Here is a 23,878-nt window from a genome sequence, read left to right on the forward strand (position 1 = left end):
CTTGGCAGCCTCCTCATGTGCTTGAACAGTGCTGTTAAGATCCTTGCAGACGTGAACTGGATACCTCCCTTCACGTAGAGAAGCCCGGAACAGGAGTGGCCAACAGAGGTCCACTTCTCACCAATGAGCGAGTCCCTCCACTCATATTTAATTATACCACTGAATCGACATCTGTCTACTCATTTATCCCATTTATCTCACAAAAGGGCACAATTCATAAATCAGTTTCACTACTGGCAAAGAACCCGTTAGAATGCGTGGAACTAAATGATGCCTTAGAGGTAACTTGGCTCCTGGGTGTAGTGACTGCCCTTCCAGCCCGCAAAGTCTAGGGCCTCTAGCCTGCCCAGCAAAGCCGCCTCACGCCCACTCACATGCACCAAGAGGGGTGAGCCTGGACTACAGCCACAGTCGTGCTCATCCTAGTCAAAGAGGCCCAGCCATCACGGCCAGCTCCCTCTCTCATCTTCTCCTCCACTCAGAGGGCAGTCAGCTAACTCAGCAAGCTGCCAGCTCCTCCCCAGGCTCTGGCACCCCAGGACCTTCATCCTCTTCATTTTGTACCTGTTTTTATTCTTCCATCTCTGCTTATGACTCCTCCAGGCTCAACACTGATGACATAGATGGGCAAGTCCCATTCCCCGTGGGACGCTCCCCCTCCAACGGTCATGCCGAGAGATTCGCTGGGGTCTTTGCGGACACTAACAACCTTCTCGTGACAAGTGGCTGCAGGCTGGAGGGGCTGAAGGCACAGACACAAAGAACATGGCACATGCACTCACGAGGCGTCTCCACGGGCACACAGTTGTCAAGGCATCAATAAGGTGGTGGTGCCTGGGGTGTCCCAGAGAACACACCAAGAGAACCAGCACGTAACAGAGTTACAGCATCGCAGAATTCCAAAAGTTCGCTCAGAGAAGTTTACATTTCAAAGTGGAATAGTAAACATAGAAAGGGAACAGCCTGAAGACCGTGGTAGAAATCTGGAGCTTACGAAGTGAACTGTATCCCAAATCTCTCAAGGGAGGCATCTGTTTTTGACAGTGGTAGGTCAACTTCATGATTCACAGATTATCAGTACATTTTTCATATTTAAAATTAATTTACTGTGTGTGTGGAGGTTTGGTGGGGCACATGCTTTAGCATGCACATGGAGGTCAGAGGACAGCTTACAGAAGTTGGTTCTCTTGCTCCACCTTATGGGTCCCGGGAATCAAATGCAATCTGGCAAGCTTGACAGCAAAAGCCTTTACCCACTGCGCCATCTTGCTAGCCCAGCAAGCTTGTCTATGTTTAAAGTAAAAGAATAAAATCATTGACCTGGGGTGACGACTTGGTGCCTAAAGTACTTGCTGCACAAGTCTGAAGACTACTGTTCGAATCTGCAGCCCTCCGATAACAGCCAGGCATGTAAAAATGGTGACTCGCGTAATCCACAGTTCAGGGATCCACAGAGCAAATGGAAGGAAAGAGGCAAGCTCTACTTTGGCCAGAGGCCCAACCTCAGTAAATATGGTAGAGACCAGCCAAAGAGGACACCTGATACCATGCTGTGGTCTCTGTGTGCACACAATCACACATGCACATGCACCCATGTATTTGTAAATACGCACACATGCGCACACTTGCATGCAAATCATACACACATGCAGAAATCTGCCCCGCTTTATCCATCTTTCCCATTTTTGGTACTTTCCAAACAGCCTCAGCAGCACTGAGCGATACACTCTGCTGAACCGAGTGGCTGAACACCAGGACCGCACATGGCCTGTGTCTCTGATGGCCTTCGGTCTTCTCCACCAGAGCGATGGAGGGTTGTGCGGGAGAGACGGATGGTAGCGATGGAGAAACCCAAACTTCTCAGTAAATTCCTCACCCTGAGTTGCCCAATGTAATACAGAAGAAGGAAAGCATGACAGACATAATCCTTTCTGTCTGTCTTTCCTCCTCACTCCTTGCTTTGGAGACCTTGGATTGTTCCTTAATGCTTAAAAACCTGACTTGTGGTAAAATCCTTCAAGCTGATTAAAAAATATGGACAACTAAGAAGCTGTATGGAATATTTATATTTTAAAACATTTACCTAGGGTTTAAAACATCAAACGTTTTAGATATCTAGAAAGCATCAGGACCTACCCATGCACCCTATAGCTTGATATAAAATCACTGCCAGGCTATGGTTAATGTGTCCCAGTGACACTTCTCTGGTCACGTTCCCCTTCCTCTCTCACACGGGTGACTTCAGGACTAAAGATGGTGCCTCTTAGTGCTTAACTCTTCAACCAGATAGCTTTGCTGTTCCCACTTTCTTTGCTATTTCTTGGAAGCATTTAAACTCCTCCTATTTTCAAATGCCATGTTGTTTTCCTACATCAGCTTAAAAACCAAATCATCAAACAGCCCCGTACGTCACTTTTCAGGTGGTGGGGGCTTTTCAGAAGGCAGATAGAAGTGTGAATGAGAAGAACTGGCTTTCCTGTATGTTTCCAGGAATTCAGACACAAGACACAGGGCTACAGCAAAGATCCCATTAGACTGTCCTGGCTTTGTCCATGGCTCACAGCAGGCAGGGAGAAGGAATTATAAAGCCCCACTGCTAGTAGTTTAATGAATGAAAATATAACACATGCTACTTAATTCAACTGAATTCATTAATTAGATACAAGCTTTATGTAAGGTTTTTGAAGATCTCACATATAGCTTGATATTAATGAATACTGTCAGAATAACTTTAAAACACTAACTGTATTTATTTGGAAGACGGTACCAGGGAGTTTAATCCATAAAATTCTTCAGCAGGGTGTACTTGCTCTGTCTAGATTGCTTCCCATACATAAACACGGAACTGAACTGTTTGTGGAGACATAACTGGCTGGAGATTTAAGATAAAGGTGATCTCAGGCTCCCTGATTACAAAGCAGAGAATTTTTTTTTCTGCAAACATTGCTCAAAAAACTCAACTTACGGCCTAATGTGGAAGGAAAAGGCATTCACTCATTCATTCATTTCATCCTGGTTCAGTAATAGGCTACATATAGGGGTGTTTGGCTGGTTTTTAAACACTGATATATATATATTATATATATATGTTTTATATATATATATAATATATATATATATTATATATATATATAGGTATTTTGCACCATGTGTGAGCAGTGCCCCCAGAGACAAGAAAGCACTGGATCCCCTGGATCTAGGGTTACAGATAGTTGTGAGCAGTCTTGTAGGTGCTGGCAACAACTGGCATGGCGGGGGTCGGGGGTGGGGATGGGTGGGGTGGCTGGGGATTCTCCTCCAAGAACAAGTGTTCTCCACTACTGAGCCATCTCTCCAGCCCTGTTTGTTTTTAATAACAACAGCATGACATCAGTTGTCAGGGAAAGTGGCTGCTAGAAGCTGATCATCAGCATGACAGAATGCTAAACCAAGGTCATAGGATGCTTAATCTGGACTGGACAATGTGTTGATTAGACACCCGTCTAAAGGACGTGTAGACCTTGCATCTAATAGAAGCCCCACACAAACACAGACTGGGCGGAGTCACCTCTCTTAAAGAGAGACTGCAAAGAGAGGAAGGTGGAGAGACGTATTCTCCTCACAGATCCCTTCTGCTGGGTCCACAGTGGTTGAAATTTGTCCTGGGGCCACTGAGATGACTCGGCCGGTAAAGAAGCTGGTCACTAAACCTGATGATGTTAGTTTAAGCCCTGGGACCAGTATGGCGGGCAGAGAGAACCAATTGATACGAGTTGTCCTCTGGCCTCTACACATGTACCATACATAGCACATGTCTACATACATACACACCTAGACCCACACAATAAATGAATAATGATTTTGTTTTTAATTTCTGGATTTGAATGCCGTAAGACAAGACATGCGCTCCTGACTTGTCCAAACACTGCCCTCCATAACGTCCCATGGGCTTCAAGTGTTATAAGTATCTTCCAAGTCCCTTGTACAGACACAAAAATATTAAAAACAGCAGGGGAATCATCATCATTTCCAGGCAGGTTGGGAAACTCAAAAACTAGAAACCAAGCGAACTTCTTGTTGCATTTCAAAGTGAACGGAAAACAGCCCTTTTACAGAAGGGGCCTTGGTTAAAAATATGGCATGCATTTGGCTTAAGCTGGAATCAGGTCCCTTTAGAAGGGCTGCAAGCTGGGATTTAATAACCCCTGCCCCCAACAGCACCGTCCTCACTTCTGCTTGGCTGGGAGACACCTGTTACCTCCCAAGGATGAAGATGGAACTTTGGCCTTTAAATTTCATGAGTAGCACTTCTTGAAATGACAAAGTCCAGAGATAACCCTTCGAGACATCAAAGTTTACAGCTTTCCCAGGAAACAGCCCTCTGCAGGAGCTGCAGACACACCTGGCTGGGTCTCACCTTAGAAGCCACGGTCCTCTCCCCTGGGCCTGGGGACCACCGGCCATTGCTGATCTGGCCAGCTTCTTGGAAGATGTCTGGGCTGGGATGTCGAACCTGGCGGGACACGATGAGATGAACACGTCCTTCACTGGCCTGGACAAGAGGACATTACATTAGCTACTTGCACAGACCTGGCTCTAGGGCCTTACCAGGATACCACTTTCATTTTTACTTTTATTTAATGGAAAAATAAAGTGTCAAGCCTTTCTTATGTGGTGCTGGAGACTGAGCCCAGGGCCTCTGAGCAATCCAGATAAGTACTCCACCATTGAGGTCCACCACCAACCCTTCTAGATTTCTTCATTTTTAAAAATGTGGTCAAAAACTAGAAGAATATATATCATAAAACTGATTTATTTTTGATTATTGTAGGTGTGCATATATGTATGTGGGTATGTATATATGAGTGTAGGTGTCCTCTGAAGCCAGAAAAGGGTATTGGATTTCCCTGGAGCTGGTGTACAGGTAGTTACAAGCCACAGGGTGTGGGTGCTGGGAACTGAACTCAGGTCCTCTGCAAGAACAGTGTGCACACTCAATCACTGAGCCATATTGTTAACCCCCACCCTAGATTTTTCTCGTCACTGCCCAGCTTCTACTTTGGCAAAAGCATAAACTATTTCCTTGAACTTGAAACCAGGGACTAAACATTGCTTCAAGAAAAAGTCCAAGGAAGGTCTGACTCATGCAAGTCTTTGAAGAGACACCGTTAGGTCTTGCTAATGCACTTTCAGTGATGAGCTTGGCTGCAGACAAGCATGGCTGAAAACCTTTCTGAATAGAGTAAGGTGCATGGTGTTAAGTCGTCTACATCAGTTCTAACTCAATGGTCAGAAGGAAAGAGAAACAGGGTCAGAGGCAGCAACCTTGAACCGGAAAAATGAAAATACTATGTCAGTCTTAGAGATTCAGGCATTGAACCTTTGGAATACAGGGATGACAGCCAGAGTAAAGCCATTACCCTGACCATTTTTATATGACTATCACTAATTCTGATCCTTATGCACACTGGTACTTAAGCAGAAGATTCAGAATAGCAAATGTATTGCTTATTGGAAAGGTTTGTTCCACGCAGGAAATTACAAATTAGCTTTCCGCCACAGGTCAGCTTCCTGTGTCCCTGATTGAGGGTGTCAGAAGCCAGACATGCCAGTGCCTGAGGTTTCAGATCTGCAGGGCAGACAGAGGAGACCCTAGGCCTGAGGAACTCGTAGGAATAAGGTTGATTTCTACTTCAGTGAAAAATGGCAATGGAAGAGACATGGCTCAATTTGGTTGGAAAGGTACCTGACAAAACTAGGTTTGGGAACCAGGAAGAAAACTCTAAGGTCTGATAGTTCGCCTTGTCATTCCAGGTCTCGACTACTCACCACAGCAGAAACAGACACTGATGTGCCTGTCTCTTTCCTGCATGGGTATGGGGCCATGGAGAAGTCAGGTCACAAAAGATGTGCCAGGCAGTTCCTGCTTGTCTCCATTAGCTCAGACAGTGGGAATCAAGATGTTTGCTTTTCACTGGCTATGGTCTGAATGTGTGCACCCCTCATCTGTGGAAATCCTAACCCCCGAGGTGATGGTATTACCAGGTGGGCCTTTGACTCAGTCCCCATGAGTGGGATTAGTTTGTTCTTTCCAGCACGTGAGGCTACAAGAAGAAGATACCTCATATAAGAAAGTCATTTGGGGATGGAGATGGTTCAGTGGATAAAGAACCAGCTGCACAAGCACAAGGACCTGAGTTCGGATCCCCGGAACCCATGTATAGATGGGAGAGGTAGCAAGGGTCTGAAATCCCGGTGTTCCTAGGATGAGGTGGAAGGCAGAGACAGGAGAAGCTGGCTGGCACATGGAGCAGCAAACAATAACAAACTTTCAAGTAGGGTGGAAGCTAAGGGCTAGCATTCCAGGTTGTCCTCTGACTGACACACGCTTCTTGTTGTATGTCCATACCCACACTCACACACATGAATGCATGCACACACACACACATACATGCATACATCACACACAGAGATTTAAGTGGGAGGGGGCATTTCCAGATACTGAACCTGCCCATATCTTGATAGTTGGAATTGTAAGACATGTATTTCTGTTGTTCATATTAATAAGGCACTCCATTCAGGGGACTTGGTTTCCCCAGCAGTCACAGAGACTAAGACACTGCTTCTCTCACCTTCCTTTCCAGAGCACATGACTCCCTCTCCCTGTCAGGAACTAGGACCTTCAGTACCAAGCGCTCCGCCAATGCAGTTGGGTCCTCACAGTTGTCTAAAGCACTAACCAGCCCAAACCTTCCTCACATTGATATCTCTATACAAAGGCTCTCTTGAAACTTGGGGGTCATCAGGTGGGTGGTTATAAATTAGACTAGCTTTTAATACAATTGTTGGGGTATAGTAAGAGTATTATAAATATCACAATGGATGGTCAGCTACGTGAGCTGTTCATTCCATATCCGGGGTAGAAAATGCTACCAAATGGCTCCACAGAGGAAGCTTGAATTTAGCCTGTTTTCCTTTATGCACAGCCCTAACTAACCCAATCAGTGCTTATGTGTCCTTCTTTTGCTAGCCTGTCTTGGATTCCCTGGGGTCCCTCACCACATCTGGAGCTTACATCAGAATGGCATGGGCGCGTACACGCGTATACACACACACACACACACACACACACACACACACACACACACACAGCGCCCAGGTAACACACCATGAAGAAACGTACAGAACACAGAACTATGGCATCACCAACTGTGTTCAATTTTGGAAGAGAGTGTTGCAATAATTGTATCTCTTCCTCTGGATTGCAAGCCTCACTAAAAGGTTATCTTCAAGAACTCTCTGAAACAGAACTCATGGGAAGATAAGTAACAACGAACATTCAGGTCAAAACCTCAATCGCAGAAACTGAATTTGCTCTCTTATCTTTGGGGAAACTCCACTGTTGAGAAGGCTGTTGGCAGAGCTATGGCTCTGGGCTGGAACTGTGTCCTGTTCATCTTGGACAGTGAGCAGCTCATGCTCTGAGCAACACTTTACAAGAAACGTGAATGTTGCAGAGTTATACCCGGCTCAACGTGACAGGCAAAATCCGAATTGCCAAGGTGCAACCTGCGTAAGCTATTTCATTCACATTTGTGAGCACACATTTCTCACTGGGCTTTCAAATACTGGCTCCAGAATGAAGCCTTGGCAGGACCAGCACTCCAATAAATAACACTGGTATCAATTTACTTGCAAATAAATTCTCTGCAAGGCTGGCCCTGTGGCTCTTACCAGCCACCTCATGAATCGTTCACAGGGAGGCTATTTAGTGTACTTTCTTTCACAGCGTTGGAGATATGAGGTAGGCTAATGTGTTGGTCTTGGCACTAACTCTCAGAAGCAACTGGAGTCAGGCTTGAGAAACGGTCCCGGGCACTGGAGTCTTTATTCCCACTGGTGTGACGGTGATACATGAAAGGGGAGACAAGGTAGAGGTACAGAAAGATGAAGGCAGGAATGATTCCTGGTTTCACACCCACATATATGCAGGAGATGGGCTCATCAGAAATGGGAAATGGTGACTGAGAGGGCCAGTGCTAACTATAGGGAGAGCAAAAGTTGACAGAGAACCTGTCCATGACAGTGTAAGCTTCTCATCCAGCCAAGGGCTTCCCCTATTTGTAAGGAAAATTGAAACTGAATAAGGCATTTGCACTGCTTTCAAGGGGTGTGTGTGTGTGTGTGCGTGTGTGTGTGTGTGTGTGTGTGTGTGTGTGTGTGTGTGTGTGTATACATACACACATATGTATATATACCCCAATATATATCATATATAATGTATATATAAGATATAATATCACACACATATATAATATGATATATATTCTATGCTTAAATTATTTGTGTTTTGAGACAGGGTCCCACTGTGCAGCCATGACTGGCCTGAAACTCACTATGTAGACCAGGCTGGTCTCAAGTGCATAGAGGTCCATGGCCTCTGCATGAGTGCTGGCATCAATGGTGTGCACCAAGTGAGCAATAGCTCACATGGGTTTACCTGCTGTGCTTCTTGCACTGGCTTTATAGACCTCAAGGAGTCTCCATCTCCTCTGGCATGCTGTACAGGGTTATTCTGTGCAAACACATGAAGTGGGGGGTGGGGACCGAATTGACTGCTGGCTATCATAATTGTGCTCTGTGAAGCAGTAGACCCTGGGCACAGTCTGGGTACCAGAGGAGAGGCATATTTAGAAGGGCCGTGCCTTGACGCAGGCAGGTGAGAGCTGCGTGGGGACCTACAGAAGCAGCGGGTGGGGCAGCTGCCTCCTGCTTCGTCTACCACCTACGCAGGGGCTTTTCTTGACCATCTCTTCCTTCCCCTCAAGACAGAATCTTTTAGGAATAAGAAAGTGAGTGGTGATGGCAATAGAGCTAGTGGCTTAGGCAGGGTCATACAGATGCCATCGACAAAGTCCCTGAGACTGCTGATTGCTGAGTCAACAGACAAAGCCACTCCTCTGCCTCAGCACTTCTCTTCAGGGAAGTGGAGGTTGCTCCTCCCGGGATTATTTCTCTTCCACGGTAAAGGAATAAGCGTGGAGGGGCCTATTGTGCTGGAGAAGGGCAGCGGGCTTTCCAGGCCCTCTAACCCTTGTGTGTATGGCTGCACAGAAGATTCCTTCGCATAAAGTTTAACTTGAGTGGCTATACTGCTTTCCAAGTCTCACTTTCTCGAGAAAACAGGGAATTTGGAGTCTTATTTAGGAATCTTTCAGGCTTTGAGAATTGAACATAAGGAGATTTAAGTTTAGTCTGTGTGCACTAAATTGACTACAGGACCCTGGTAAGACAATTTATGGAAGCAGGGGTTAGATTCCATAGGAGATGTGCTGATCTGTACACATACAGATCTAGCAGGTCTTATTTCACTGACGGTTCTTATTGGCTCCCAGGGACTTGAATGTTGAAATTCCCACACAAGTTCTGCTTTTTTCTTTCCAGGTATGAAGCACAACTCCTGAGCTGGAATCCCATCTTTAGAGTAAATGTCGGTAACCTGAGCAGGGCACTGTTTACTTCTTGGCTCTGTCTGAAGCCCTGCCACATTCTCTTTAAAACTTGGAACAGGCTGACTTTCAGTTCTTTGATGAAGTAACTGCATGTTTAAATATCATTTCATCCGAGGAACAAAAATCACACATATGGCAGGATTACTGAGTGCTCCTACTTTCCCCAACCTCTAAAGCTGATTTGAATTTTGTTTTAGTTTCTAGGGTTACAAAGAAAGAAAGGAAGGAAGGAAGGAAGGAAGGAAGGAAGGAAGGAAGGAAGGAAGGAAAGAACAGGAGAAAGAGAAGATGAGAGGGAGAGAAAGCCAGCTAGCTAGGTAAGAGCATGGAGGATTACTCAATTTGAAATTCACAATTGCTTTCTTTGTTGACTGTATATATTTGAACTCCTAAACAAACGTAACTCACTAATCTAGAATTGCATGTAGATGGGAAGTGTAGGTAGAGTTTTCCTGCCTGGCCCACAGTCAGGGCAAATCTCTCTCACCTGCCAGTCCCACAGCCGTCAGACCCGACCAAGTAAACACAGAGACTTGTATTGGTTACAAACTGTATGGCCGTGGCAGGCTTCTTGCTAACTGTTCTTTCAGCTTAAATTAATCCATTTTTATAAATCTATACCTTGCCACATGGCTCGTGGCTTACCGGCATCTTCACATGCTGTTTCTCATCGTGGCGGCTGGCAGTGTCTCTCTGACTCAGCCTTCCACTTCCCAGCTTTATTCTCCTCCTTGTCCCGCCTACACTTCCTGCCTAGCCAATGGCCAATCAGTGTTTTAATTATTGACTAATCAGCAACACATTTGACATACAGAACATCCCACAGCAGGGAAGTCCTCAAAATAAGCATTTCTCTTAGAATTCCCAGGTTCTTGTGGTGATAACTAGGTGGAATATGCTGGCACTCTGGGATACAGATGTTGAGACATCTTTTTTTTTCCTCTTTGATCAGCTATCTCTTTGTTCTGTTATCTCAAGTATGACGTCAGATAGTTCCAAAGAGTTTGTTTTCCATATAGTTATTCTAGTAAGGATGCTCAAAAAGCTTGAGAAATTAACAATGGTGGAAACCCACGTGGTCCTGGCTAAGCTGCTAAGAAGTCAACTGCCCCATGTAGGAGGTGTCTATCTCTTTAAGGCTTTTCTTAACAGGCCTTGACTCTCCATGTGTCTTAACCCTGGGGACTTGTCTACCCAGGCTGCTGCTGAATAAGCTGAGGTGAGGGGTTCAACATATGTAAAGTTAGTCCAATTTAAAACAGTTGTGGCCTCTGTAATAACTCTTCCCTGAAGTAACGTAGGAAGAAAAAAAAAAAAGTGTAGTTTGATGGGGGAGAACATGACCAAGAGGAGATGTTGTCTGGGAATTTCTTTGTGAGGCAAATGTGATTCATGGGGGAGACACACATGGGCAGCCTAGCCAACTGCCAGGGCTGGGTGGAAATTGGAGTCTCAATCTTTGAAGGGTACTTAGTTTAATCCCTGCAGCCGGTGTGTATTATGAATATCACATAAATAAAATCAACTGTTCAGAGACAGCAAGCTATTGCTTAGCTTTTTTTTTTACAGCATCTAATTTTTTACATTTCTTTTCCAACTAGCTTTGCCCTAGCCTTTCCGAAAAATAAGTTTTCTTTCTGCTTATAAAGCAGATTGGCTTTGTTTAGTAAGCAAAGGGATTTTTTTAAGGAATTCCCACTATTAGGCAAGATTTTACTTCATACATTTACTTTGTCGGGGAAAAACATGTTCTTCTGTTATTAATCTTCAAGAGTAAAACGCCATGTGTAATCAAGATTTTTCCAAATAACATAACAGTTTTTCTTTTGCCTATTGCGAAAGTACAGTTGGCCAAGAGCTACAGGATGGGAGTTGCACTAGGTGGCCTGCAGAGGGCGCTAATAAGTGTAATGTGAAAAAATATTGACAGTCACCCTTAGGGTCAAGGTTTTAAGAATGGGGAAGAAAAAAAAAAAAAAAAAGAAAGCTAAGATAGCATCTTCCTGGAGGGAAAAATAAAGGGGGCTTCTCTTTCATGTACGACTGTTTCATCTTATCTGTTTTTCTAGTCTAGCTCTGTCTTCTTGGTTGTACAAAATCAAGGTGTTTTCAAGCCCTGAGAAGCAAGCACCCATGGCTGTCTCATTCACCACTGTACTGAGCACTGCTTGGTGTATAGAGGTTGCTCAACCAATGATAACTGAGCAAAGTCAAAGGGATAAAAAGTAGAGATTACGTCATAGGGTCAAAGAGCATGTAAAAACAAATGTAGATCTGGTTCTGTGGTAAACGGTTTGACAAAAAAAAAAAATCCCTCAGAGATGGAATTAGTGAGCAAAATGTATTTTATATATATTTATCTGTTTCTAATTTGACTAATTTATTAGTTAAATAATTACATATAATAAACACATATTCACCGAGTGCTTAACCTTGTTAGGCATTGTTTTAGGTACTTTTAGAATATAATGTGCTACTACACTTTTCTAGATTGGCAGGTAACCATAAAATAGAAGCAAAGCAGAACTGGAGGACAAAGGTGGGGGAACGGGTGGGGAGAGAGGGAGAGGGAGAGAGAGAGAGAGAGTATACACTCTAAGACTATCAGTAGAGGTCATGACCCGAGGTGCACCATTTGTGTTGAGATTTTTGTTTCTTGTTTTTTGGTTTTTTTTTTTTTTTTTTTTTTTTTTTTTTTTTTTTTTTTTTTTTTTTTGGTTTTTTGAGACAGGGTTTCTCTGTGTAGTTTTGGTGCCTGTCCTGGATCTCGCTTTTGTAGACCAGGCTGGCTTCGAACTCCCAGAGATCCACCTGGCTCTGCCTCCCAAGTGCTGGGATTAAAGGCGTGCGCCACCACCGCCCGGCCATCGATTGGGTTCTTACTTGGACAGTAGCATTGAAACCACCAACCCTTTCTTGACTTCCCTAGAGGAAGGCTCACATGGCACACATGATAAGGGGCTAAGTGTTTCTGCTCATGTGGATGTTTCTAACTGGATCTTAGGGTGACCTCTGACCCACCTGAATCAGATGAGCTGCACTTTCTGGACTGCCAAATCGAAGGTCATGTCCATTGATGGCCAGCACACGATCATTCTCCTCTAGCTGGCCGTGTCGGTCGGCGACACCACCATTCAGCACATTGAAGATGAATACCCCAGGTTCATCCACCCTGCGCACCAGCTTTATGCCGAGCTGCTCCTCAGGGCTGCTTTTGTGGAGAATTACATGGAAGCTGTCATCCCGAGGTCCATAGGAGTCCAGTGCCTGTCCATTGCCTCTGCTCCGGAACTTCTGCTCACGAAGCACTGTGAGCCGCAGCACCTGGCAGGGCTGCCGCAGGAGCCGCAGGGCATAGTTATGAGGGACGTTGCTGATGTCCATTCCATTAACCTGGGGGTGGGGCCATTTGATAGTGAGTGTACCTACCACAAGCCTTCTGAATAGGTCCAGGCCAGCATGGATTTGGTCCTCAGCATCACCAAAATCAAATGAATACAAGCCCAAGAACACAGAGTAATCAGGACATTGTCCCCTAGCCTGCTCTGCTATCTCTTTTTAGCCTGTATTCAAATACCTCATTTTCCACAGTAATTTTCCAACATCTATGGCTCAGCACTGCCTTACACAGGCCCGTATGTCTATTTGCAGAATCCTGGTGACTATTTCTGTTGCCTGCCAATTTTAGTTTTTCATTGATACAGAAGGAAGAAAGAAAAAAAATTGAAAAGAAAAAGACACTCTCCTATTGTACTTAAATGAGAAGGTTTCTCTGTGTAGTTTTGGTGCCTGTCTTGGATCTCACTTTTGTAGATCAGGCTGGCCTTGAACTCACAGAAATTTGCCTGTCTCTGCCTCCTGAGTGCTGGGATTAAAGATGTGTGCTACCCTGCCCAGCTCAAATGACTACATTCTTAAAGTGAGGGGCATGCAGAGCACAGGCCTGGCCACTGATCTGCACCCCAACACCAGATGGTGACATCCAACACTATTTAGACCAAAACGAATTGTTTTCTTTCCAAAAATCTTCAACAAAATTTTTCTTACTGAGTTACTTATACTTTCACCTCCAATTACTCCATCTGTGTGTGTGTGTGTGTGTGTGTGTGTGTGTGTGAGAGAGAGAGAGAGAGAGAGAGAGAGAGAGAGAGAGAGAGAGAGAGAGAGAGAGAGAATACGTGCTTAAATGCATGAATGTGTTTGTATGTAGAATATCTGTGTGAATGTGCCTGGGCATGTGTTAGTGTTTCATGTTGTAGTATCTGTGAGTGTGCCTGTGTGTATGTGAGTATATTTGCATGTCAAAACATCTGTATGAATGTGCCTGGCAAAGTGTGGAGTGTTTGCATGTTATGGTATCTGTGTGAATGTGCCTGAGTGTGTTTTCACACTATGTTATCTGAGCGTGTGTTTGCATATTACAGTATCTGTGTGAGTGGGTCTGAGTGTGTGTGTGTGTGTGTGTGTTATGACTCAGTGTATGTGAGTGGGCCTGAGTCTGTGTGTGTGTTGTATGATATGGTATCAGTGTGTGGGTCTGAGTGTGTATGTGTTGGTGACACAGAATATGTGAGTGTGCCTAGGTGTGTGTGAGTGTGTTGTATGATATGGTATCTGTGATTATGCCTGTGTGTGTGTGTGTGTGTGTGTGTGAATATGTTATATGATACAGTATCTGTGAGTGGGCCTGAGTATGTGAAGAGGCTGTTGTATACAATACAGTATCGGTGAGTGGGCCCGAGTGTGCATCTGCAGGTGTGAGTGTGGCAGTGTGCATAGGAATGTCAGGTACCAAGGCAGATGTCCGTAAGGTCTTCTGCTGCTCTAACTACAGAGGATTGTGGGGGCTTGGATAATTTCAAGCAAACTAATGCACAAGGACGTTGCTAGGCTATTTACCGAAAGGCCGATCACTCTACAGCACTCCTTCGGCATCCCAAAGCTAGGCCTCTCATTTGGACCTCACTGACAACCCCCAAGCTTGCTGCTGCATCTGACTTTCTGGCTTTAATTACCCCGGCTCCACGGGCCCAGCCTGGAGGCCACAGCCCCCAGTGTTTGTCACTGCTCTGAGGAAAACAGTTCCCAGCAGCCCTGCACTCTGCTTAGATTTCAGGAGTTTGCTAAGATTGCTTGTACTTGAAGCCAATTGTTAGAGGCATGTTGGAATGAGCTTTGAAAGGGCCTTATTTAAGGTCAACCACTGCCTCCTTCCTGCTGCAGCTCAGAAATGGACGGGGCTCCCTCAGTGAAGACAAGGTATCCCTTTGTCCAAACACAAGGGAACACTACCCGGAAAGGTGGCAGAGTCTGCTATCCCATTAGCCCCCCAGCCAAGGAAAGTCACGGTCACCTGGTAAAAGTCCCTGGCATGTCTTTTATCTTCAAGTTGCCTCCAGATGAGGGCCAAAGAATAGAATTTTCTTACGCAGCTCCCCTCCCACTCCAAGGCACAACAGTTTCCATTGGAACAGGGAGAAAGCCCTGCTGTGACTGGGGTCCCAGTCTTTATGACCCACTCGAGTGATGGGCCCTGCCTGGTGCGACTCCCCAGAGACCAGTGGGAATGTTAACATTTCTGCAGGAGCTGCTTTCAATTATTTCTCCTCTTATCCCAATTAGTTTGCCAAACAAACAGCTCATGTTGGGGGACAGGAGTTGTCCCTCTGCTGGCCGCAAAGGGTGAGATGAAACTGTTATCTGAGTATCAAATTAGAAGTAGATGAGCAGGGAGGGTGTGCTAGTCCCTTTGGGCTCACATTTGACATCTGTCTGGTAAACAACGGTTCTCCCCACCCCCTTCCTTTCTGTCCTGAGAACTCTTCTGTAAAGTGTTCCTTTCAACCATGCCTTGGAGGACAGTGTGCCCAAGCCAGGTCATTCCACTCCTGACTCCTCGAGAATGCCTCTGGGTCATGAGACTAGATTTTCTGTAGAAGGGGCGTCTGAACAGAGCTAGATCAAATACAACAGTTTCCATTCATCTGCTTTCCAGTTTAAGAAAATATATGCTCCAGTCTTATTTTATACTAATGTTTCTTTTAAAAGGGGAGGCCCCAGGAGCAAGAAGAGAAAGAAAAGAAAGAGTAAGTGAGGAAAGAAAAGGGGTAGCTGAGGAGAGAGAAGACAGAACATGATACAGTAGCAAAGAGAACTGTTTATAAATAGAGAGAGGGAGGGAAAGAATGAAAGACCCATCCCAGTTACATCAGAATTCTTCATATGAGATTTATCTCAGTGTAACTGTGGAAAGGGAGTGTCTATCTTTATTTCATGATACCCACTCCATTTGTCATCTACCTGTCCCTCTATCCACCCATCCATTCATCCACTCACTCATTCATCCACCTGTTTATCCACCCACTCATTCATCCAGCCACCTATCCACCCATCCATTTAATTATCTGTCCACTTATCCACTTATTCATCCATTATCGGCTCTGAAGGATTCTACCTATTCATCCACCCATCCACTTATCCACCCATCTTTCTGCCCAACCATCTGTCTATCTTTCCACCTATCTATCCATTATTTACTTTTAAGGATTTAGATTATGGGCCTTTCATAGCCTACAGCTCATGATCTTGTAGCTTCTAGTTACACGATCATGCCTTCTGGGCACCTTGAGAATGATGTCTCCTGGCAGCAGCCGTCCATCTCTGGCAATCACTCCATCACGGTAAATATGCTGGATGATGATGTGGACCAACGGGGTTTCACTGCCTCCCACAAGCCTAATGGAGAGGCTTTCATTGGGATCCACTCTGTTGATTTTGATGCTTGTAATTTCCCCATCTGGAATCAGGTGGTACAACCTTGGGAAGACTGAAATGGACAAAAACAGTATTTGTTTCAGACCTTCTTGCCAAACTAAACTGTGTGCTGTTCCTTGTGCGTGTTTCCCACTTTCCTGCTTTGGTGCCAGCATACATTTCTCTGCTGGAATGTTTTCCAGCCTGGGCCAAAACTCAATTTTCCCTCCAAGGCATGCATGAAATAATCCCTTCCAATTAAACTCTACCCCAATCCCTCTTTTCCTTGCTGTCTCTAAACACATGATTCCTATAAGGCTGACTCTACTTCTCACAGCATTCAACCTTCCGTTATTGCTATTAATGGTGATCTCTCATATCACCAACCGGACTGAAGAATCTAGCAACCAGCCTCACTATCAGGCTGCATGTAGCTGTCTTAACCTGGTTCTTCCCAATGTTACTAGTCCTTGGTTGACTGCTCCAATTAATGTTTAAACTACTTGGAATACACATCAGAGGCAGTGATTTCTGGCTGCTCTATGGTTCTGTGCACAGATTTCTCCGTACACGGGAGCCTTCGGCTGATGCTCACTGGTAGAATAGGAACAAACTAATGAACAGATGTCTTCAGGGAATGAACCGTGATTGCATTACTTTCTTATCAAGGAACAAAGCCGAATCTGCTCTTCTGTCCTCTTAGATTATTTTGGAAGATCTCAGAGACTCTGCTTTTCAGGCTCCAGGAATTCTCAGCCCTCTGGCAGATACTGCTGCCAATACCAGGCCGTCAGAAGACCTCGTTCATAGTCACGAAGAGGCTGAGATCACGGTCTCACGACCACCTTCTGGAGGTGTCCCTCAGCTACCTGGATCACTGAACTCAGTGCTGAAGAGAGGATCAAAGATCATGGGAGCGGGTGTTTCCTAACCTTAGTATTTGACCCAACCCTGGCTGTGCCAGATAGAAGCTGTCTGGGTCACTGTGCAGCTCCACAGTGACAGGCAGTCCTTTATTCATGTGTGTGTGTGTGTGTGTGTGTGTGTGTGTGTGTGTGAAATGCACAGTCAGGAAGCTGTGAAGTAAGGTGACCGTGTCAGGAACACCAGGCTTCTACTAATGACAGGCACACTCGTAGCCTCAATAGTTTCCCAGGAGCCAGGTGCTCACAACCAGGTCAAAGGTCACAGGGACAGGCCCTAGGGACCAAGAACCCAGAAGCACTGACTGTCACTGTCTTTCACTCCAGCTGGAATATAAGTATCTAGAGAGGACACCAACTGCTGAGAATAAGTCACACCTAGTCCAGTTGGGAGGTGGCTCCTTTGTGTAGCTAGAAGCTCAGTTAGGATGCAGAAGGCCGGGGACAGTCAGTGTCCAGTAGCTGCTGACAGCTGCCTTCATCCCCAGGGTCACCTTGAATTCTGTCACTGAAAAGATAGGCTATGAGCCTGATTCTGTATAAGCCGCTCTTCGGGACTATTTTCAAAACCTATAACCACAGTTCATTTGTTTAAACAACTCAACTCTCTACGAAAATTATACAGGAAAAAAATTATTTGCAATTACTCTCCAGCCTAATTAACGAGGTATTGTAGTGGCCAGTGGAAGCCTGTGACTTGTGGGTCTTTAACTCCAGATTTAATTTAATGTCAGTGAATGGTTTCTGTGAGGCTATGAGTAGCAGTTGTAATCTGTCAGTTACTAGTGCGAACAGTGTGTAGGTGATTGGGCTCAACTAATATTCAAACTGCTCTGGTTGTATTAAGTAGGCTCTAAGCATGTGTCAGAACATGTTTGGTATCAAGGGGATGGAAATTTTTTGAAAAATCATTTTAAAACAAAGCAAGTTTGGGAAATAATCATCAAAGCTCCCGATTCTCCCTCTTCCCCCTTCCTCCTTTACAACAGATGCAAACATTGTTCTCCTTCAATGACCAGAGGAGAGCTGATTTAATTTGAAAGGACATGTCCAACACCACACTCTTAAATGATGCTCCTTAGAGCCAGACCAATGAGATGCCCATGAACTTTCAGGGGTGAAAATGATTTTTTTAAACTGTCAAAATGGTCCTAGTATAGACACAAAAGAATTTGATCAAAATTCTGTCTTCGTCTGAAGATTATAGGATTTGAAAACATTCTTATCTGTGCACTGAACTAAGAAATTGGAATGCGTATTTTCAGTCCTTCCGATGACCCTGTGAAGGTGACTTCTTATCCCTGTTTCCAGGTGAAGAATTAGGTTGGCAGCAGGAAGGAGATGGAGCATGCAGGTTATCCAGCAGCTGAGACACAGACTCGAGAAGTCACACAGGCGCACGAGGGGAGAGCATGGAGGGCACGCGCTTGGAGGGCAGCATAGACAAGCCAGGGGTCTCATATGGTGCCCGTGAGTTTTCCAAGGGCATGGTAAATAAAGTGCCTGGGGCTTTAACTTTCAACTCCAAAGAGTGTTCTGGAAGGTGTTAAAAGAGCCAGAGTTTGAAGTTAAACCCTGCCATGTGAGTGTGGGGGGGGGTGGGGGGTGGGGGGGTGGTTGTTTAGCTGTGTGACTTTGGGCTACTTACCTAACCTTGCAATCATTTTCCTTATCTGAGAACTAGGAATGACAACCCTTATGTCAACGTTCTTCTGACATATGCATGACTCAGAGCCCTAGCTGGTACTGAGGAGCTGTTCTTAGTTTTAATGCTATTATTTTACTGTATACGTTTAATAAAAACCAGATGTGGTGCACGCCGGCAAGCCCAATACTCTCAAGAGGCAAAGGCAGGAGGATTGCGGTGAGTTTGAGGTCAGCCTGATCTACACAGTAAGTTCTAGACTAACCAAGACTGTAGAGTGAGACCCCGTCTCAAAAAAAATGGTAATTTAACCTAAAAGCTTCAATATGAAATGAAAAAGGTGGAAAACAGTGTCTCCTCAGCTCCACTTACACTGGGGAAAACGGAAATCATACATGAACTAAGATACAATAACTTTCTGTGGCTTCACAGGTCAACAAGGGCATTTAGAACAAGTTGAGTAACCTCTATCGGCCTCAGTACACTTTCCTGAAAACAGGGATAATGACAGTGAACCATTCTGAGAACCACACCTCGGAGATGCTAGTGACCTTTGAAATGTGCCCTGGTCATAGGGTTCTTGTGATGATTAAATAAAAAAGGCACATAGAACTCTTAGAGTGTCTCATGTGTAGATGTAATGAGATAATAACGTAACAAGTCTATCAGTATGTGTTAGCCTGTCAAAGACGCTTTTTCAAGGGCCCTTGAGATAGGTCAGTGGCTCAAGGCACTTGGTGACCTGAATTCCAGCCTCAGGCTCCACAGGGTAAAAGGAGAACACCAATCCTCACAAGGTGTCTTTTGCCCTCCACATGCACTGGGACACGTGAGTGCACCCATCTCCACCCACACACAATAAATAAATGAAGAAAATTAAAGCAATAAATGAAAACAAAGGAACGAACTTGCTGCCTATCGATTTGTACAGCACTCATGGTATCTATGGTTTTTTCCGTTTCAACAGAAGACTGTATAGCGCCATGTGATGAGAATGAAATAAAATGCTTTTCCCTCTCTAACTATAATAATGATTTTCAGACGTATTAAGCTGGCCCCTGAAGCCCAGGGAGCAGATGTGCTTACCCTCATCTGCGAAGAAAAACGACTACAAAAACCAGAGTTTCAGTCCTTACTCAAGTGGAGAGGCTAACCAAGGTGAAGAAACAATGCTGTACCCTTGGGAAGAGAGGGATCATGGAGGGTGGGTGGCGATCAGACTGTCATCATTCCTGAAGTGACTTTGGAAACCCAGCCTGTGGCCAGCCTCGGGGTAGGGGTGGTGTGGAGACCCACAGAGGCTTCCTAGTGAGACCTTACTGAGCTTGCTTTACCCAGAAGGGATGCATAAGAAGATGATTTGGCCATGAGCATGGTTACCAGGTGTTTGGAAGGGTCTACACTTGGCTGTACAGTGTGCTTTGATCTTACAAGGGGGAGATCTTTCGCCTCTCCCCTTGGCATATTATAAAAAGTCCTTTTCAATAAACTTCAAGGCTGTTGGGTATTGACCCAGGCCCTTCCGAAGCTATCCTATGTCTCTGTCTTTCTTTTCGTTGTCTAGGTCTATCTTTCTATCTAATATTTCCTCATTCCTCTCTCCTCCACCCAAGAACCCTTCAAAAGGTGGGAGCAGGTCAGAGCTGGACTCCCACAGACTCCACTCTACACAGGGTGGGGATTCTGATTACCTTCAGGGACAGTAGCATTTTCAGAGTTCTCCCTGCCCTGGTCAGCGTGGTTGGCAACAGTATTCCCGCTCTTTGTCCTTCGAAGAACACTCAGAGCTCTGTTAATCTTTTTGAAAGATCGGCTTCTCATAGTGGAGCGCTCAAAGGGCCGCGCTGAGGAGAGATGTAATGGAGACGGGAGTTACAGGTTCACGGCCATCATCCGTTAGCCAAGTGTGCTGCTATGTGCCTGTAATCCCAACACTCAGGAGGTTAGACAGGAAGCCCAGGAGGTCAAAGCCAGCAGAGGCACAGAGCAAGGCTTTGCCTCAAAATAAAAAGGCGACAACAGCAAAAAAATTATGTATAAAATATATGAAGTAGGACAATAAGATATTGAAACAGTGATTATCTCCTAGTGATAAGAATTTACCCGTACTTCTAATTTTTTTTTTTTGTAATGAAAAAGCGTATCTTGCTTATATAAAATCTTTTCTCCTCCCTTGGGTAAAAGTGAATATAACAACACTTTCTATGGCAGGCAGAGGAGGTCCCCACACTGGCAGGAACCATAAGTCATCAGACCTCACCTCAAATGCCTTCACCAAGTCAGATTACACAGCCATAAAGATCTGAGCACTCACAGGTTCATTTCACTGTGAGTGAAACTGGAGTGGAGAATTGGACGTGGAGTGGCTGCCAAAACTACCAGAACCATTTCCCCTTTAAAAAAAAAAGCATTTCTTGAACTTCCCGCCACGAGTATTCTACAGAGGGCAATCCCAGGGAAAACCAAGAAAGAGCCCGTTCCCAGACACCCACCCATGTGACTCACCCCTAGTTCGGTTGCTCCGGCCAGAGTCTGAGGGGTTGGTTACTGGTTCACCATCCTCTGCTGTGGACACGTAGGCAGGGTTGTCTAGGCCAGGCTCGTCGGTCATTAAAGAGATGGTGGCGGCTGCAGAAACTTCTGGGGAGAGTGGCATTGCTGTGAGGCTGGCACAGCCGTCGGTGCAGCCGTCTTGCGAGCGCCTTTTCCGGTCCTTGGTCAGGCCGTAGTGGGAGGCACCTTTGCAGCTGGAACAAACCCAAAGGGGCAGTTAGAATGTTTAGTCAGGACTCCCCCAGTACACACATCTGTCCCTGGACATCCCTCCCCTGTCACACATATGAATACACTATATGCTTGCCAGCCAGAGACATGGATGACTCGAGACAGTCATTTTTAAAATCGCCTATTACATTCTCCTAGCACAATCTCCACATTGGCTGCCGAACAGTAGGCAATCAAATCTACCTGACTGGGTGTGAGGATGGAGATCTCTAACACTTGGACTTGGCAACTGCTTCTTACTGGTGTCTATTTTGTCTATGAAAGCCCTTCATCACATTCCCACTCCTTTCTTTTGGGTTCGATCCCACAGCATTGGACATAAATATACGAGGACACTCCCAGGTCCCGTACTTAGCTGACCATGGAAACAGAATCGCCCTTGCCACAAAGCCACAAGGGTTGCTTGGAACTGCTATTCTCTAGGGGTAGGCGTGGTGGCTTCCATTCCTGTTCCATTCCTAGGTCTGGTAGGGCCTCCCATGTTCTTCAGAGGGACCAACTCCAGGGACTCTCACACGCTGGAAAATGTCGTGTCTCACAGCATTGGAAAAGAAAAATATCTTTGATGGCTTATTATTAACAACAGAAAACCCTTCTGTCCATTTCCGTTTTTCTATCCATCTTGCTCATTTCATTTCACCAAGAACCAAACTTTGTAAAGTAGACCAGTCATTGGTAGACTAGGGAAAGGGTGGAATGCTCAGGGCTCTGAAGACCAATGTTTGAGCCAGCGTAGATCCTTACTTTTTCACGAACACATTTCCTTACCACTAGGCTAGTCATTTCAGTTTACTGACAAAGGTTTTGGTCAGGAACTGGAGATGTTTTGCACTGTTGGAGAGGGTAGCCAGATGACACGCTGCTGTCCCAACGGAAATCGTACTAATGAACTCCTCCGAGGGGCCATTTGCCTAACAGAGGTGTGCTGATCATGTTATTCTTATCTGTTTATTACACAAACCCCATACCACCATACCAGTAGTTCTCAATCTGTGGCTAGCAACCCCTTTGGGGGTTGAACAACTCTTTCACAGGGGTCCCCTAAGACCATCCGAAAACTCAGATATTTACATTATGACTCATAATTTACATTACGATTCAAGTAGCAAAATTACAGTCATGAAGTAGCAATGAAAATAATTTTATGGTTGGGGGTCACCACAAAGTGAAGACCTACCTATATTAAAGGGTCACAGCGTTAGGAAGGTTGGGAACTGCTGACGTATATGATTGAAGTCTTTTATTTTCTACTTAGTTGCTTATTGTTCTTTTTTACATTAAAGCGTGTGTGTGTGTGTGTGTGTGTGTGTGTGTGTGTGTGTGTGTGTGTGTGTGTTCCCAGAAGTCAGGGAACACTTGTGGGAGCCATTTCTCTCCTTCTGCCATGTGGGTTCCAGGGATGGAACTCAGGTCCTCAGGCCTGTCAGCAAGTGGCGTTATGCATTGGCCCATCTCTCTGGCTTTCTAGTTTTATTCTTTTTAAAGAAAGAGCACAGTAGCTACACTGTGACTGAACTATTTAAAATGAATATCCATCTATCTATCTATCTATCTATCTATCTATCTATCTATCTATCTATCTATTTAGGTTTTCTGAAACAGGCTCTTGCTATGTGGTCCAGGCTGGCCTGGAACTCACAATCTTCCTACCTCTGCCTCTTGAGTGCTGAGGTTACGGGTGTGCACTGCTGCACACCACCAAATAAACATCTGCAACCTTGAGTGATGCTTTGTGTTCTTGACAGGAGACGGGAGCTCCTGTGAGTCTGCCGTTGGTGGGCTTCAGACTGACTGTAAACACACAGAACTGACTGGAGGGATCCTAGAGGCAGGATCAGAATACTTGCCCTGAATGTACCTAGCTGTGTGACCTGAAGTAATTAGATCAGATGGTTAAAACTTCTGCCCTCGGGACTGTAGAGACAACTCAGAGGTTAAGAGTTCTGGCTGTTCTTACAAGAGGGCTTGAGTTTGCTTTCCAGCACCCATGTCAGATAGATTGCAATTACCTACAACTCCAGCTCCAGGAGATCTGACACTCTTCTGGCCTCTGTGGCTCTCTCTCTCTCTCTCTCTCTCTCTCTCTCTCTCTCTCTCTCTCTCTCTCATAATCAGTCAATATACTCTCTGTAAACAATTCATGCACCTCAGAAATAAATTTGACAAACACTAAAAATTATCCAAACCTCTTAAGATTTTCATCCTACACATAGTTCTTGCCATAAAGTTTAGTTGACATGAAGTTTGGCCAGGAGCATAGCAACTTGCTGGATATATGGTCA

At 45.1% G+C, this 23,878-nt stretch overlaps 1 protein-coding gene across 2 annotated transcripts in view; it reads right to left on the reverse strand.

Annotated features, from left to right (window-relative positions):
- The window catches only part of Lnx1 (ligand of numb-protein X 1), an 82,887-nt gene that overhangs the window by 11,898 nt on the left and 47,111 nt on the right, over positions 1-23,878 (reverse strand). Inside the window, exons 2-7 of one of the 2 annotated variants that reach the window (XM_052735158.1) lie at positions 21,318-21,559; positions 20,504-20,656; positions 16,115-16,317; positions 12,513-12,884; positions 4,397-4,492; positions 565-742 (exon numbers count right to left, since the gene is read on the reverse strand). In XM_052735158.1, the coding sequence (XP_052591118.1) occupies positions 565-742; positions 4,397-4,492; positions 12,513-12,884; positions 16,115-16,317; positions 20,504-20,656; positions 21,318-21,559 (1,244 nt within the window). Of the gene's footprint in view, positions 1-564; positions 743-4,396; positions 4,532-12,512; positions 12,885-16,114; positions 16,318-20,503; positions 20,657-21,317; positions 21,560-23,878 lie in introns of both variants that reach the window. The other variant, XM_052735157.1, reaches the window with a different exon arrangement.

Source organism: Peromyscus californicus, unplaced genomic scaffold (assembly GCF_007827085.1).
Source record: "Peromyscus californicus insignis strain IS unplaced genomic scaffold, ASM782708v3 Scaffold_13__1_contigs__length_99412109, whole genome shotgun sequence".
NCBI lineage: Eukaryota > Metazoa > Chordata > Mammalia > Rodentia > Cricetidae > Peromyscus > Peromyscus californicus.